The sequence below is a fragment of the Pseudopipra pipra genome, chromosome 1 (genome assembly GCF_036250125.1).
Source record: "Pseudopipra pipra isolate bDixPip1 chromosome 1, bDixPip1.hap1, whole genome shotgun sequence".
In the NCBI taxonomy this organism is placed as follows: Eukaryota; Metazoa; Chordata; class Aves; order Passeriformes; family Pipridae; genus Pseudopipra; species Pseudopipra pipra.
In genome coordinates, this window is record NC_087549.1 from 131,488,281 (window position 1) to 131,502,062 (window position 13,782).

Below are 13,782 nucleotides of genomic sequence, written 5' to 3' on the forward strand. Positions count from 1 at the left end.
CTGTGAAAGATGGGGAGTGTCTGTGATGCAGAGGAAGTAGACTAATGTTTTTATTTTGTATCCATCAAGTCCAAATTTCCAAATTGCACTAAAGAATTTTACATGTTCTGATCTTCTTTTCCTTTCTCTTAGGGTTTACTCGTGGCTACTATATTCTGCTTCTTCAATGGTGAGGTAAGTATGTGAAATACAGAAAATTACCAGAACTTGAAAAATAGTCACTCTATTGTTCATTAATGCAGATGTGAAGCATGTCACATCACAAATTTTGAAACTACACGAAGCTGCTTTTACTCTATAGACAAGCAGCTGTGTGTGTTTTTGAAAGCTCTGTGCAGAGTGTGACTTGAATGTCTCTGAGCAGATGAATCAGGTGTATTACCATTACAAAGCAGATGGCACCTAATGAGGTACAGGCATGAGACTCTCCCCTACCATCTGCAGTTTGATATGGAGGTCTAAGTAAAGGAGAAAAATGCTCTACTCCCCTTCCTGCCTGAAAACAACAGGAAGGACTGCAGTAAGCAGTGGGGACCTTCAGGGGTCTGTCCTGCAGAACCCAGTGCTGCGTTCAGGCCCAGAGCCATGGCAGAGGCCATCCCTGGTAGCACTGCCAGAGCTGGAAGAGTGCAATTACTTTCACTCCTTCGAGGATTAGCACTGGCCTTTTTACAGTCAATGTTTCTTGTGTAGTAATTGAGAAATAAAAGTCCTTGAGGCAAAGATCTCTCCCATTCTCTTACAACTAGAGCATATATGTGTATATACACCTACACTGGCTTTTAGGTCCACTTCACTACCTTTTTTTTTTTTACAAAAAATAGCAGGTAAGAATATGTCAAGAACCATTTAAATTCCTACAGCAAGCCATTTTTCAAAGATGGTTGGCAAAAAAAAGCCTTTTCAATACATCAGGAGCATTCAAGTGTAGCAAAATAAAACACCATGTATCTTATCAAAGTTAGGAATTCCATTAAAAAGATCATTTTCAATCCAGACCAGATGAATTAGACACAGGATAAACTTTGTGATGCTAACTCTCAGTATGTCAACCCAGACAGATATTTGTGCTCCTGTTTATCCCTGTATATTATTAGAAAGTAGCAAATTCCAAGTAATGATGTGACCACACTTATGTTTTGATAGAGACTTGAAGCAAATTATGTTATTGATAAGGTGCTACTGGCTGCTTTGATAACTTTCAGGATAGCAGAGAATATTAAATTCTGCCACGAGCTGTCGACATCTCTGTAGATTTGCTTGTGTCTGGCTCCCTGTGTAAATGTACAGAGAAACTCAAGAGTAGAAAAGGTGAGAGGCCTCCCATTGCAGTTCTGTGGCATGGCTTCTCAGGAAACATGAAAGAGAACGGCAAAATGTGAGCAACTACCAATCCTGAAACCTAACATGAAATGGTAGCTGTAAAGATCACGCTACAAAAGTTCACGGTTTCATGCATCCAACTAAACAAAGTTGAAGAGATGTACAACTCTTTTTCTGTGACATTTCTGTCCACAGGATCTGCAGGCAACTATCACCTTTCTCCTTCTCTCTTACTGTCATCACTTGCTGGCACAGTCCAGTCTCCATGCCCTGGAAACACAGAAAAACTTCTGATTCTCCCTGGTAGGGGGTACCCGGCATGAAGAAAGTAGAGACCAGTCAGGCAGTTTTTGAAGCATCCTCTCCCTGTAGGAATGACTGCATAGCTATGTACAAGCAGTGCTCCAGTATGCCCGCACTGGCCTCCAAACTAAGTTTTGCCCCAAAATCTTGGTCTTGAACATCGCCTTCTTCATTCTCCCAGCATCACCTTCCATTTTTTTTCAGATTAAATTTTGCAGAACAAATTTTCTTATTGTTTTATAGCTTTATTTTAAAAGGTTGTTTACTCCATAATTCTCCAACTCTAATGAGAAAACATGGATTTGTGTCTAAATTAAGGGCTGTAGGAGTGCTAAAAAAGAAGAAAGGCAGCAATAAAAGGCACTGAAAACATGAAGAGCCTTAAAGACTGTTTATTTCTTAGTTTCATCAGCTGGCTCTAATTCCAAAGTACTTTTGGCAATGCTGCAGTGTCAGAAGAGCATATTCACCTTTACAACTCCAGGAATACAATTCTCAAGTTATGCAATAATGAATATATCTGAAGTATCTGCTTGCCAATATGTACAGTTAATGATTCCTTGGTGGAGCAGCTGGTCAGAAACATGACCAAGTGTCAGGCAATAAGAAGAAATGGCCATGAGGATTCAGGTTTCCCAGACATGTTGAGAGTGATTTTGTTGGTGCTTGGGTACTTTTCAACATTATACCCATTTTTAAAATCGTATCTGCTTCAGGCAACTTTCAATGGCAGGAATTCTGAGAAATCCTGTCATTGTTTTCTTATAGGAAATTTTATTTACTAGACAATAAGGGAAGCTTTCTTTAAAATTTCCCATTAAAGTGAGCAGAGAGTCAGTGATGACACCTCTCTAAGACAGACTCAAGACAGTTTGGTGCTTGCATCAGCACATTTCCAATAAACATCAAGCAAAGTTTATGCACTAGAGTAGCTAGGCTGGACTTTGCCAAGAGAGGATGAAAGGATTGTGATCCCCTTCCTCCCGTTTTATTCCTGCAGTTACCCAATCTGTAGATATATAAGGCACAAAATCTGCAGAAGAGCAGTAACAGACTAATGCCGAGCTGATATTATATCCTTCCAAAGGGAGTGCTGATCTGAGTTTGGCCAAGTGAACTCAGCTGACTCCCCCCAGTCTTGTTGTGTGCAGTAGAATACAGACCAAAGCCACAGTCTGGTCTTTAATCATGATAGAAGATTGTTTCCAAGCTGCTGCATACATCTGCTGCCATAGAGGTCAAAATTACTTCTCACGAGAAAATTCAGTGTGGGGCAAGGAGATTAATTTTGGTACTACAAAAAGCCTGTATAATCTGGGATTTACTTTTTCCTGCTGGAGTATTTAACTTCAAGATTGAAACACATGAAGCTTAGCCAGGACAAACAATGCTCAACTCAGAACCACCTGACAGTGTTTTACAGTGCATTCATCGCCTACTACCTCACTAATCTCACTTTAGTTCCATGATCCCATCTATAGAAAGAAATGTAAAAATAGTAATAAGAAGTTGTACCAATGCCTGCATTCATGTGGAACAACACATAAACAAAAGATTTGGTTGGGACTTTTAAAATGATAGCTCTTCTTGTGCATTTTCATATAAAATCTTTGTATCCAACAGAACTGTAGTTTCTCTGTCCAACAACAACAGTGTTGTACAGATGATACAAGGTTTCTGCAATAGTCGGCTCACCAGACCACATTTCCAAGCCTGGGAATGCTTCTAGGCTGCAAGGCTGGACAACAAAATGGAAAGTCAGTTTGGAGAAAAAACAGCCATGTATCTTACATGTCAATGAGGCATGAATGGCTAATGAAGAACAGAAAAACCTTTAAAGTCTGGAATAGCAGAGTAAATAAGCTCAGGCTCTTCATTGTTTTAGTTTTTACTTTCTTTCATCTGCTATCACAGCAGAAAACATGGCAGGCACTGCCCTGTGCCTCCTGTCCCCAGGCACCTCCTCAGTTATTAATACATTGTGGCTGTGCATGTGACTTTCAGTAATGCTGCTTACGTATTTAAAATCCATACCTGAATGGTTTTGGTTGGCACTGAATTATGATCATCTGAGATCCTTGGAATCATAGCAGAAATCTAGATTAACAGGTTTTGCTCAAGTGCAGCAGCTTGTACAATCCATTATCCGTTTGCGGACAGATCCTTGCACAGGCGAGTGGTTCAGCAGAGAACAAAAACACAGCTGCTTTGACCTTGTGCTCTCTCTTCTCTGTAGAGCCTTTTAAACCTATATAATGGCACTTCTAATCATGGGCTGAACAGGAAGGGATGTGCCTGTTCTCTCCCTGGCCATACATACAATTTAAACATCACTCCCTTCTAAGAAAAAAAATTATAAGCTCCTCACGACAGGCTTTGTAACACTCAGGGACATTGTTCTTCCCTCTTCAGTTAACTATGCTAACATCTCCAGACCTATGATTGTCCTGGTGGCCTGTCAGATTCCAGTTCAGCTGAAGGCAGTTTGGGAGCTTATCAGGAGCTCATCACCTGCACAGCAGCTCTTCTCCCCATGCAAGAGTGATCAAAGCCTTGGGGTCTGTGCAGAGGCCAGGGGAAGGGGGCTAGAAGAAGAACAGAAGGGCTCTAAGAGCATGGTTTTGCTGCCTTTAGTAAAGATGCTGAGATTAATCTGAATGGAAAAAGTGCAAACACAGTCAACGTGGGGCAGAGGAGGCCAGAAGTCCACAATGGCTGGCGGTGCTAGTGAACATGGTGGTGGTGTTGGAGAGGTGGCTGCAGGCAGGCAGAGCTGCTCTGCACAGACATGGTTATGGTCTAGCCAAGCCACTACCCCAGTGTGATATGGGGAAAGTCACTGTCTTAGTATGTCTGAAGACTTCTTCTTTCAGTCCCTCCCCATAGCTTCTGGAGTGACTAAGCTACAATATTCATACTGTAACATCAAAAGGCAATTTTAAAGTGACTAAACTCTTTACAGATTTTACCTTGTGTGTAATATTTCTGTATCAAGTACTAAAACTGCATTACTGTTTCACCTAGTAACTCTTTCTCACTAATAAACTTTGGTGATGGTGTGATATAAAACATCACCACATGCAGCCATTCACTTTAATTCTCAGTATTGGCGTAGTAAACTTTGTTCACACTCCCCACAATTAAAGTGCCATTGTGACCATAGGCCTTTCCCGTGCTCGATATCTAATTAATCTGCATTCAGCCATTTGTTTTCTTTTCTTTATTTGTTAGGAGAAAGTAAATAGCAATACATTCTCCAAATGACAAACAGTGCCCACTTCAGCAGGAGCACAGAAACTCTAGGATTCCTGTCATCACAGTGCCTCACCTGCAGCTGCCTACCTCTGGAGGAGGGAGTCGCTATATCAGATTATTACATCAAACTGATCCTATTCTCACATTGTGTTTGGAATCATTGATCTAAACAAAAAAACCAACATTTTCCCACTTCCTGCTCATATTCTTAGCATTACCAAGAGCCAGCACCGTGAACACGCATCTGGAGAAGGGCTTCATTTTCCCTGGCAGGACTCAGCAGCTTAAATCATATCTTAGTGTCATGTATAACATCACTGTTAATGTAAAAGATTAATAAAATGTTTTATTCCTAGCAGATGAATGTTCAAAGGTTGAAATTCTCTGCCATGCAGCAGGCTATGACCTGCTATACATTTTGCAAGAACAGAACCTGTTCTTAACTTATCAGGACAAAATCTCCATTTAGCTCTACTAATCCTCCAAATCTTTCTTTCTACAAATTAGTCGTAACAAGCTCTAGAAGTACTTACACTTTGACATTCATGGCCAGTTTTACTCAAGACTAAATTTCTTCAGATATCACAATGCATTAGGCATTCCAGGGGCGAGAATCCAGCTGCAGCATCAGATAGGTTTTAATCCCCATTCCTTCTTCCTCTTCTCTCTTCTAACTATAGCATCCTACTGTGTTCCCATGCAGCAATCTGTTCCACATTTATAGGATGAGCTGACTTATACCTTCTCTTCACAAGCAGCAACAACTGCAGAAACTCTTACTGCTGCCATAAGGTAGGCGGGGAAAGAGTTAAGGCCAAGAGCTGAACAGCTGCTTCTGGAGAAGACAGGAGGAGAGAGGCAGACTGAACCTGATGAAATCAGACCTAGAGCTTTTCCTTTTCCTTCCATTTTCCTTTCCTTTTCCTTTTCATTCTCTCCCCTCCTTTCCCCTCCCTTTCCCTTTTCTTATTTTAAAAGTTCTACAGTTTCAGGGGTTTACATTATGCCTCACTCTAAGTATGTTTCTTTAACAGGTCCAAGGAGCTTTGAAGAGGCAATGGACACAGTACAAAACCCAGTGGGGCCAAAGGCGCCGCGAGCACTGTTCCACACGATCTACCTCCTACACAGCAACATCAATCACAGAGGTCCCCGTTTACCTGTATCACCATGATTCCAACAATGAACAGCTAAATGGAAGATATGTAGAGGACTCTGAACTCGTTGCATTAAAGTCTGGAGAGACATCTACCTAGCTCAGCACCAGCCATTGCAAACACATTGTTTCATGTTCTGCCTGTGAACAAAGTGGGGAGAAGGGTGGGAGTGTGGAAATCCAAGATGCTATGTCAGAGTGCAGGCCCAGGTGGAAGGACACATCATATTCAAACCACATCAGCCTCTGACAGCAGTGGTGTGAGGGAGTCTGATGCAGACCTGGAAATAGTATTTCTTCCTGTGCGCTGCAGCAGGGAGTGAACATGGACTTGCCTACCAGGCTGTGTAATCTCCACATCTCCTGATACCAGCCATATAAAGTGACCACCCAACATTCGTGACAACCGCAGGTAGCCCATAGCAAACAGGAAAGAAAGAACCAGTATGTGGCAATTGGAAACTTTCAGCACTTTTTGTTTTCTCTACTTTTCTTTAACACTAGTTTTTAAACTACCAACTTTCACAAGATGTAACTGGCTTAGAGTCTTTTATTTTTCCCTTTTCGTGAGCTTGATGACTGCTTCAAAGATTTTGCACATTGCAAGACAAATCAAATATATAAACAGCAGAAAATCACTCCAAAGTATTGAAATCCTGATGATTTCCAAAGGATGCCCCAAAATATTACCAACCCCAAAGGATACCCAGAATATTATCATCCCATTACCAGGTGCATAAAGCAAATGAAGGTGAAATAGTCATTGCATACCAAGATCTCAAACACCCTGAGAGAAACAGATCAGTTCTTCAGGCTGCATCCCACAAATCTTGAAGGCATCTCAAAATAGTTTTTGTTTAATAATACCGAGAGTTCAAGAATATTTATTTATAGGAAAAATTGTGAGTCTATTACTTTGCCCAGAAACTCATCATTAAGGCACAATTTTTTGTGAAATTTGTTTGGAAATTACAGTTTTATTTAATGGACTTTCCGAGGTTAATGTTAGATGAATGTTTGTCTCTGTTATAAAATTGTGATCATGACAGTAAAGGTAAAGATACCATGTAAGAAATGAGAAACTAATGTCTTAGCACAGGACGCATCTATTTCTAGAATTTGATTGCTCTCCTGAGTTCCTAATCATCAGATAGTCCTGCCAAAAACCTTGATAACCTATTTCAGATTCTATTGAAATTAGCAGACAAATCCCTGCTAACTTCAATGAGTGGTGAACAACTCTCTTCAGTGTTCGGGAATGACTTATGCAATACAGTTTGGTGTAGACCTCAAAAATAGGAGACCACTTCATTCATAGTGATTTGAAACAATTTTTAAATATTGTATCCAACCAGGCTGTTTTTCCTTGCTTTACCCTTAATTTGTAGATATTAAATGGAGGGACAATGTACATGACTACCTACATGAGTCGCCATCTTGCTGGAAAAGTCCCTCCCAGGAATGAGTTCATGAGGGATAGGTGTAAACCCAGCACTGAGAGAGAGGACTGAATTCCCACTATCCATACAAGAGGCAATGCCTTGCAGAGAAGAGGGTTACTCCATTTTTGCCACCAGCACACGCATACAACCTCTGTGCACTACCAACACTTCCCAGTGTGAGGAATGAGCTCCTGGCTCTGCGACCGTGGAACAAGAGAGAGGAGCTGGGGAACAAGAACAAGCTGTCTTGCAGATCATCACTTGGTTAATCCAGTGGAACACTTACAAAAAAATACCTTCATGTGTATTTTGTTCCAACCACATACCTATTTTTCAGACTTCAAGGAATACGAAGATAGTTATTTTTTCAGACAACAGTATTTCTCGCATTGTTATTTCTATTTTCACCAGTGAACAGTAGGAAGTGGAGGAGTCAGTTGTTAAAGACAATAAAGTGGCTCTGCTATGAATGCTGTATTTCTGAACTGCTTTGGGACACACCACACTTCCTGGGAGTGCTCCAGAAGGCATTCCTGGTTTCTAAAGATACAAATGAGCTGATTGTAAAAGAAGTGTGCATAATATTAAGAGTTTAATAATGAACATGTTGGTTTTAATGATGTACATGTTTACAACATGTAAGTGCAAGTTGTTTCATTGTTATGTTCATGTGGATGTACAAAATGGAAATGCTTTGCCATTATAATGACTGTGTTCTTTCTTCACTATTAAGAGTTTCTTGCTTTGTTTAGTAGAGTACTCTGAAAAGTCAGGATCTGAGGTTTAGGGTCTCAGTTGGAGCTTCAGTGTGGTTGCAGCAGTCTTTGTGGAAGCTTTGGTTTCAGTGGAGGGATGATGATTTGCAGCCACTGAAGCTTTGGTCTCACATACACACTGAGTTTAGGGTTGTCATCACCCTTGGGCTTTGTAGGAAAGGCTGAGTTTTGAAGGTATTTACTGAGTCATTTCTTATCAAAATACTTTCTGATGGGAAATGCTATTTTCCTCATCTCCAGATGGTTTGAAACATTTTCATTGCACACATAAGGTACATTTCATTCTCTGCTTTATAAATAGTACCGTACACTAGTGACGGTAATATTAGGAATACTGATACAACCTCAGTAATTACAATTATGACAGTAGGGTGGTTTGACTCTAGTACATTTCACAAGAACAGCAGAAATGCATAATTAATATATCATTGTATCAAAAAGTAGGGAAGGAGCTGACACTTGAATCCGTGAATGCAAGGTGTATTTTAAGAGGAAAACAACCTTACATTAATCACCTCTGCAGTATCTGTTTCCTCTCAAACACCACACCATATCCAACACATGAAAACCCAGTTTACTGAAAATTTGCTCCAGCAGAAGTGGTTGCTTTGTTTGAGCAACGAAATCTATCAGGAAGATGCTGGTTGTTATTCTTTACAGGGTACAGAAACACAGCACAAATTAAAAGATTTGTTGTGGCATGGAATGTCAAAAGTAAGACTTGATTTTTATTTCATTTACTTAATAAATATATTTTAGCTAAAATAAAACAGCAACAAAGGTAAAACAGACAATTTTATCTGTATTAAAACTCTTAGCAATAATGCTACCTTAATTAAAACATTACAGAGCACTCATGTAGCACGATAACTTTGCTTTGGGTTAAAAACAGCCATGCAAATATGGTGAATTTCTGTCCTCCCATCCTTTGCTAGTCTCAATAAATAAAATCTGAGCTGATTTTCAAAGACGCAAGTCCGAAATACTAACAATGTGAAGGTACCTACATTTCCACTGCTTGGAATTTTAAAATTCTGATGTGTCTTCATGAAGCTAAATATGTGCAGTTATTTGGTCACTGCTCAAAAATATCAGGATTTGTGACCTAAAAAATATTTGTATTGATACAGTAGTTGATCCCAAGCCAATGAGACTCTGCAGTGTATGAAGCATGCCCTGTCTGCCTTCTGGAGGCATAGAAAACCTGAGCTCAGCTGTGAAATTTGGACTCAGTGCTGCCACATGGAGGGGGGAAAAAATGTCATTGGCCAGCAGTGAGGGAAAGTTAGACCTCCAGCTTGGCATACCTCAGGAAGAAGAACACGATCAGCTCCTTAGTCAATTATCTAGTGAAATTTAAGTCCCTGGCAAGCCCTGAGATCTAGAATGGTGCCAGAAATGACACCAATGTTTTGACACCTGTAGTTCTGTGCCAGCTGTAGTAATTAGGGTACCTGTAAGATTTAAGTTCAAAGTACCCTTTTTATGACCTGCAGATGTTTCTGTGCAGTACAGAATTTTTCATATACTTACAGATGGATCCCAAATCTATATTTAAGCATCCCTTTATTGAGTATTTAGAGCATCATTGAGAAAATAAAGGAATTCTCATCATCTCAAATATAGAACAGTATGTCCCCCTCATCCTAGTGAAGGAGAGCTGTTTTAACCAGTCAAATCAAGCGGTGAGAAGGTTACCATTACTGAGCATGTCATACTGCTGCTGGAGAAGAAAGCAGCATGGTAAGATGACTAACAGGGATGTTATATATGAGCCTCACGAAACACAAATTGCCACAGACAGCACTGGGGATGATTTAGGCCTGGCTCACTTGCATTGGCAGACAGATCATTTAGATGACCTGCCAAATTCCTATCAAAACTTATTTTCTATGATTTTGTAGCAGCAGAGATGGGCACTGTGCTCTGCTGGGGCAGGAAGGTACTTACCTCTCATTAAATGCCACTTAAGATTTTCTTTATAATCCAATTTCAGGACCTCCCAAGCCTATCTTAAAAAGAAACCAACTATCTTCAGTCAATTTTTAAAGGACATCGGATGGCTGCACAAATTTTAATAATCTGGTCCCTCTTCTCTCACTGTAAGCAAATGCAACTTTGAGAAGTGACCACACCACAGGAGGTTACTTTGTGTAATGTGAAATGTGCAGATGTGTGACTACATGGAACTCCTCCATTCCCAAGTGCTAGTGATGTTGGTTTGCATAATGTGGTCAAATAGATACAGCTCCTTCCCTCATCTGCTCTGCATTTCTCTCCACCTCAGTATTGCCACCATAAGAAGCGTTTACTTCCCAGTCTGTGCATCCTACACACTTTCAGCAGAAACATTTTTCCTTTACAGTTTGCATCTACTACCCACTGGAATTATGGAAATGGTAGGTGCAGATTTAAAGCTAAATTAAGAATAAAAGTCTGAGCACACAGATCAAGTATCTTTAGAAGCAGAGTAACATTATCTTTCTATTTTTGACAGAATGCAATCCTGTCATTTGAAGAAAAGAAAAAAAAAATCTTAAGAAGTTGAATGTCAGATAAAAGGCACCAAAAAATCAACCATCTGGTAATTCTAGATAGTATACATACATATATACATATGAATTATATTATATATTTACAATGAATTGTTATAAGAACTGTGCTCAGGTAGAAAGTGACCCATCATCCCCCACAAAATGCACAAAGCTGAAGTGAGGAGTGGAAGACACTGTGGGGCAGAGAAGGTATGTAGCCTCCCTTAACTACCTTAATGCTTTCTGAGGACCCCATGGGTCACCGATCTGCCCACTCCCATACCAGATGTGTTCATGATGGGAATGACTTGGCCAAGAAACATTGGCTACACTGCATTTCTCAGCTTGCTAAATCAGGGCTGAGCTGATGAAAAGGGCTGACGGGGAGGTGAGCAGGAATAATCTCTTTCCCAGCTGCATGTCTACTCTCGAACAGATAACCTCATTTATCTCACCAGCATAAGACCTACTATTGTGGAGAAGACTGACCTTAGATCAGGCAGCTCCTTGGTATGGAAAACCTTTTATTTCATTTTACCCTGGGTAATACAGCAGTAATTCTCACTGACTTCAGCAATGTGGCTAAGGGCAGGATTTTTCCCTCTCTGATTTTAGAGGTTATCTAAATATTAACAAACACTGAAAATACTTGGTGTAATACAGTTGAGAAATGTTTGATGTCTACTAGCACCACGTTTATATATGCTACATGTATTGGACAAACTTCACAAGTTACTTGGCCATTAACATATATTTTCATTGTTATAGGTAAAGAGATAAATAGTTGCTTTTGTTAAATGCTTAGCATATAACAGCTTCTAGAAGATCAAAATAAAAAGAATGGAAAAGGCTCTCAGAGTCCATGCTGACCACATAGAAAAACCTGAGAGATGGAAACCTCTTGTATCCTACTCTCCTCTCTTACCTCCTAGTTATTTCTTTAGTTTTGGGCAAACAAAGTCAAAGTGTCTCAGTCCAGATGGTGGCACGAAGCTGATCAGAACCATGTTATCTGGATAGGTTTTTCTGGGAGATGATTGGTACACATGGAGATGTACAGCTCTTCCCACTGACCACTGCAGTGTGTGTGTGCAAGCAAGATTTTAATGAATAAACCCTCTAGGTATATAATAGCATCGCAATTAACATTCCTTCTGAGAATAGGTGGGAGAGACTTCTGCACAATTTAAAAAATCTGTGACATAAGGTCCATGAAGAAAGAAGCTGTATCTCAGGTTCAGAGACAGCATCACCACTATATGCTTCCACGGGGAAAAAAGGTGCATAAAATAGCTGCCTATAATGATTGTGGCTCTATAAATGGTCAGAGCCCATATTCTGCTTGCTGGAGATTGTGTGGGCAGGTTTATCAAGTCCAGGCCCAGAACAAATGAAGAGGAAATAGCTTAAGAAAAAGTTTTTCTTATTGAATTATTTTATACTACAGGCTTTTTTCTTTTATGAGCTCTTTTATTGTCTTTGGGTATATAGCAAATATTTAACACCAAAGGACCGAGCCGCCATGCTCATGATTGCCTCTCCAGCAGCAGAAGAGAGATGCCTCTCTGGAGAGGCTGCAGCTTTGACCTGGCAGCCGTTCAGAGTCTTCACGGCAATTATGGTGCAAGTGTATCCAACACAAGGTAACCTTCAATTTTGAAAGGAGGGATTGGAAGGATTTTTCATGAAATTTCTTCCTTATAGCAGACTTCTTGGGAAGTCAGAGTTAGTGAGAAAGTGAAGGACAACGGGTCACTCCAGATGTGCCATCATCTACACAAGCACTGCCATATACATGATGAATAGTTCGTCATGAATTCTCAAGTTTTGGTAAATGCCAAAAATACCCAAAAAACAGGTCATATTTCTCCATACTAACTATAGCCCATGTGGAAGTCCTCGGTATTAGTTTTTCTTATACATCAGGATATCACGAGCAAAGGTCCCTGTTTTTCATCCATTTGTTTTACATTACACAAGTACTAACACTCCTGAATGCAGAATGGTACATCAGTTACCAACCAGTTACCAATGCATGTCAGCAAAAGAAATTAATGCAACCAGGACAAGGAAATTAAATAAATACATTTTATGCTCATCATATACAGTTTTTGTAAATTAGCAACACACTGTCAGTAATCGAAACATATACAAAAAAACCTGGATATAATTTAAGCAATTCCATGTGTATATAAAAGTTTTTGGTTGCCTTTTTTTTTTTTGTAATTCATATCTAGATAGAATATTACTATATGCGCATGGCAGGAAAGTTTTATGCAATTAAATTTTGTTGGATGATGCTTGAAATGCATGGCTCACAAAATGGAAAAGGCTTCAAAATATAGGAAGACTTCCCATGTTGGCAAATCCGAGGCACAGACACAAGTCAAAAATTCATTGTTCATGATTGATACAAATGAAAACACGGTTATAATTGAATTATCCCTGAGTTTGATATAAGCCAAGAAATTCATTGTCTACTTTAGTATTTACTGCGCAATGTGTTTTTATGCCATAAAAATACACTGATGATTCTCTACACCACATGTATGTTTCTGATTATAAACCAATTGTTCTGTTGCTGTGTGATGTACATAAGCTAAACCTTCCTGCAAGTGTAGAAAATCTTACAAAGAAATACTGACCAATGATGTGAGTGAAATCTCAACCTTACTGAAATCAAAAGCATCAGCTGCTTGAGTTCTGTGGGAACAAGAATTTCATCCTTTACAGATCCTGTTTTACCAGCCTTAATGGCTGTGGATGGATCAGGAAGGGGATGCTTGGTACTGCCTCTGTAACACCCATGTCCCCCACAGGAGCTGCAAACACGTGGGGGCTGCTGTTATCTTTTCAGGTCATTCCCCCAAAGATCTGAGGAGGTTGATGAGAGAGCAATGCTAGAGAAAACAGTGCAGTAGTTAAGTCTTGCTCTGACATTTCCTAATGCAGCAGATGCAGGAACATAGAGCCCTGGAGAGGGTTTTCACATA

The 13,782-nt window shown here is 39.9% G+C and overlaps 1 protein-coding gene across 4 annotated transcripts in view; it reads left to right on the forward strand.

Moving 5' to 3' along the window:
• CALCR (calcitonin receptor) overlaps positions 1-8,207 on the forward strand; it is a 157,897-nt gene extending 149,690 nt beyond the window's left edge. For all 4 annotated transcript variants that reach the window (XM_064677804.1, XM_064677812.1, XM_064677820.1 and 1 more), the window contains 2 exons: positions 133-174; positions 5,916-8,207. In XM_064677804.1, the coding sequence (XP_064533874.1) occupies positions 133-174; positions 5,916-6,137 (264 nt within the window). In that variant the 3' untranslated portion in view covers positions 6,138-8,207. The remainder of the gene's footprint in view (positions 1-132; positions 175-5,915) is intronic.
• Positions 8,208-13,782: the final 5,575 nt, after the last annotated feature.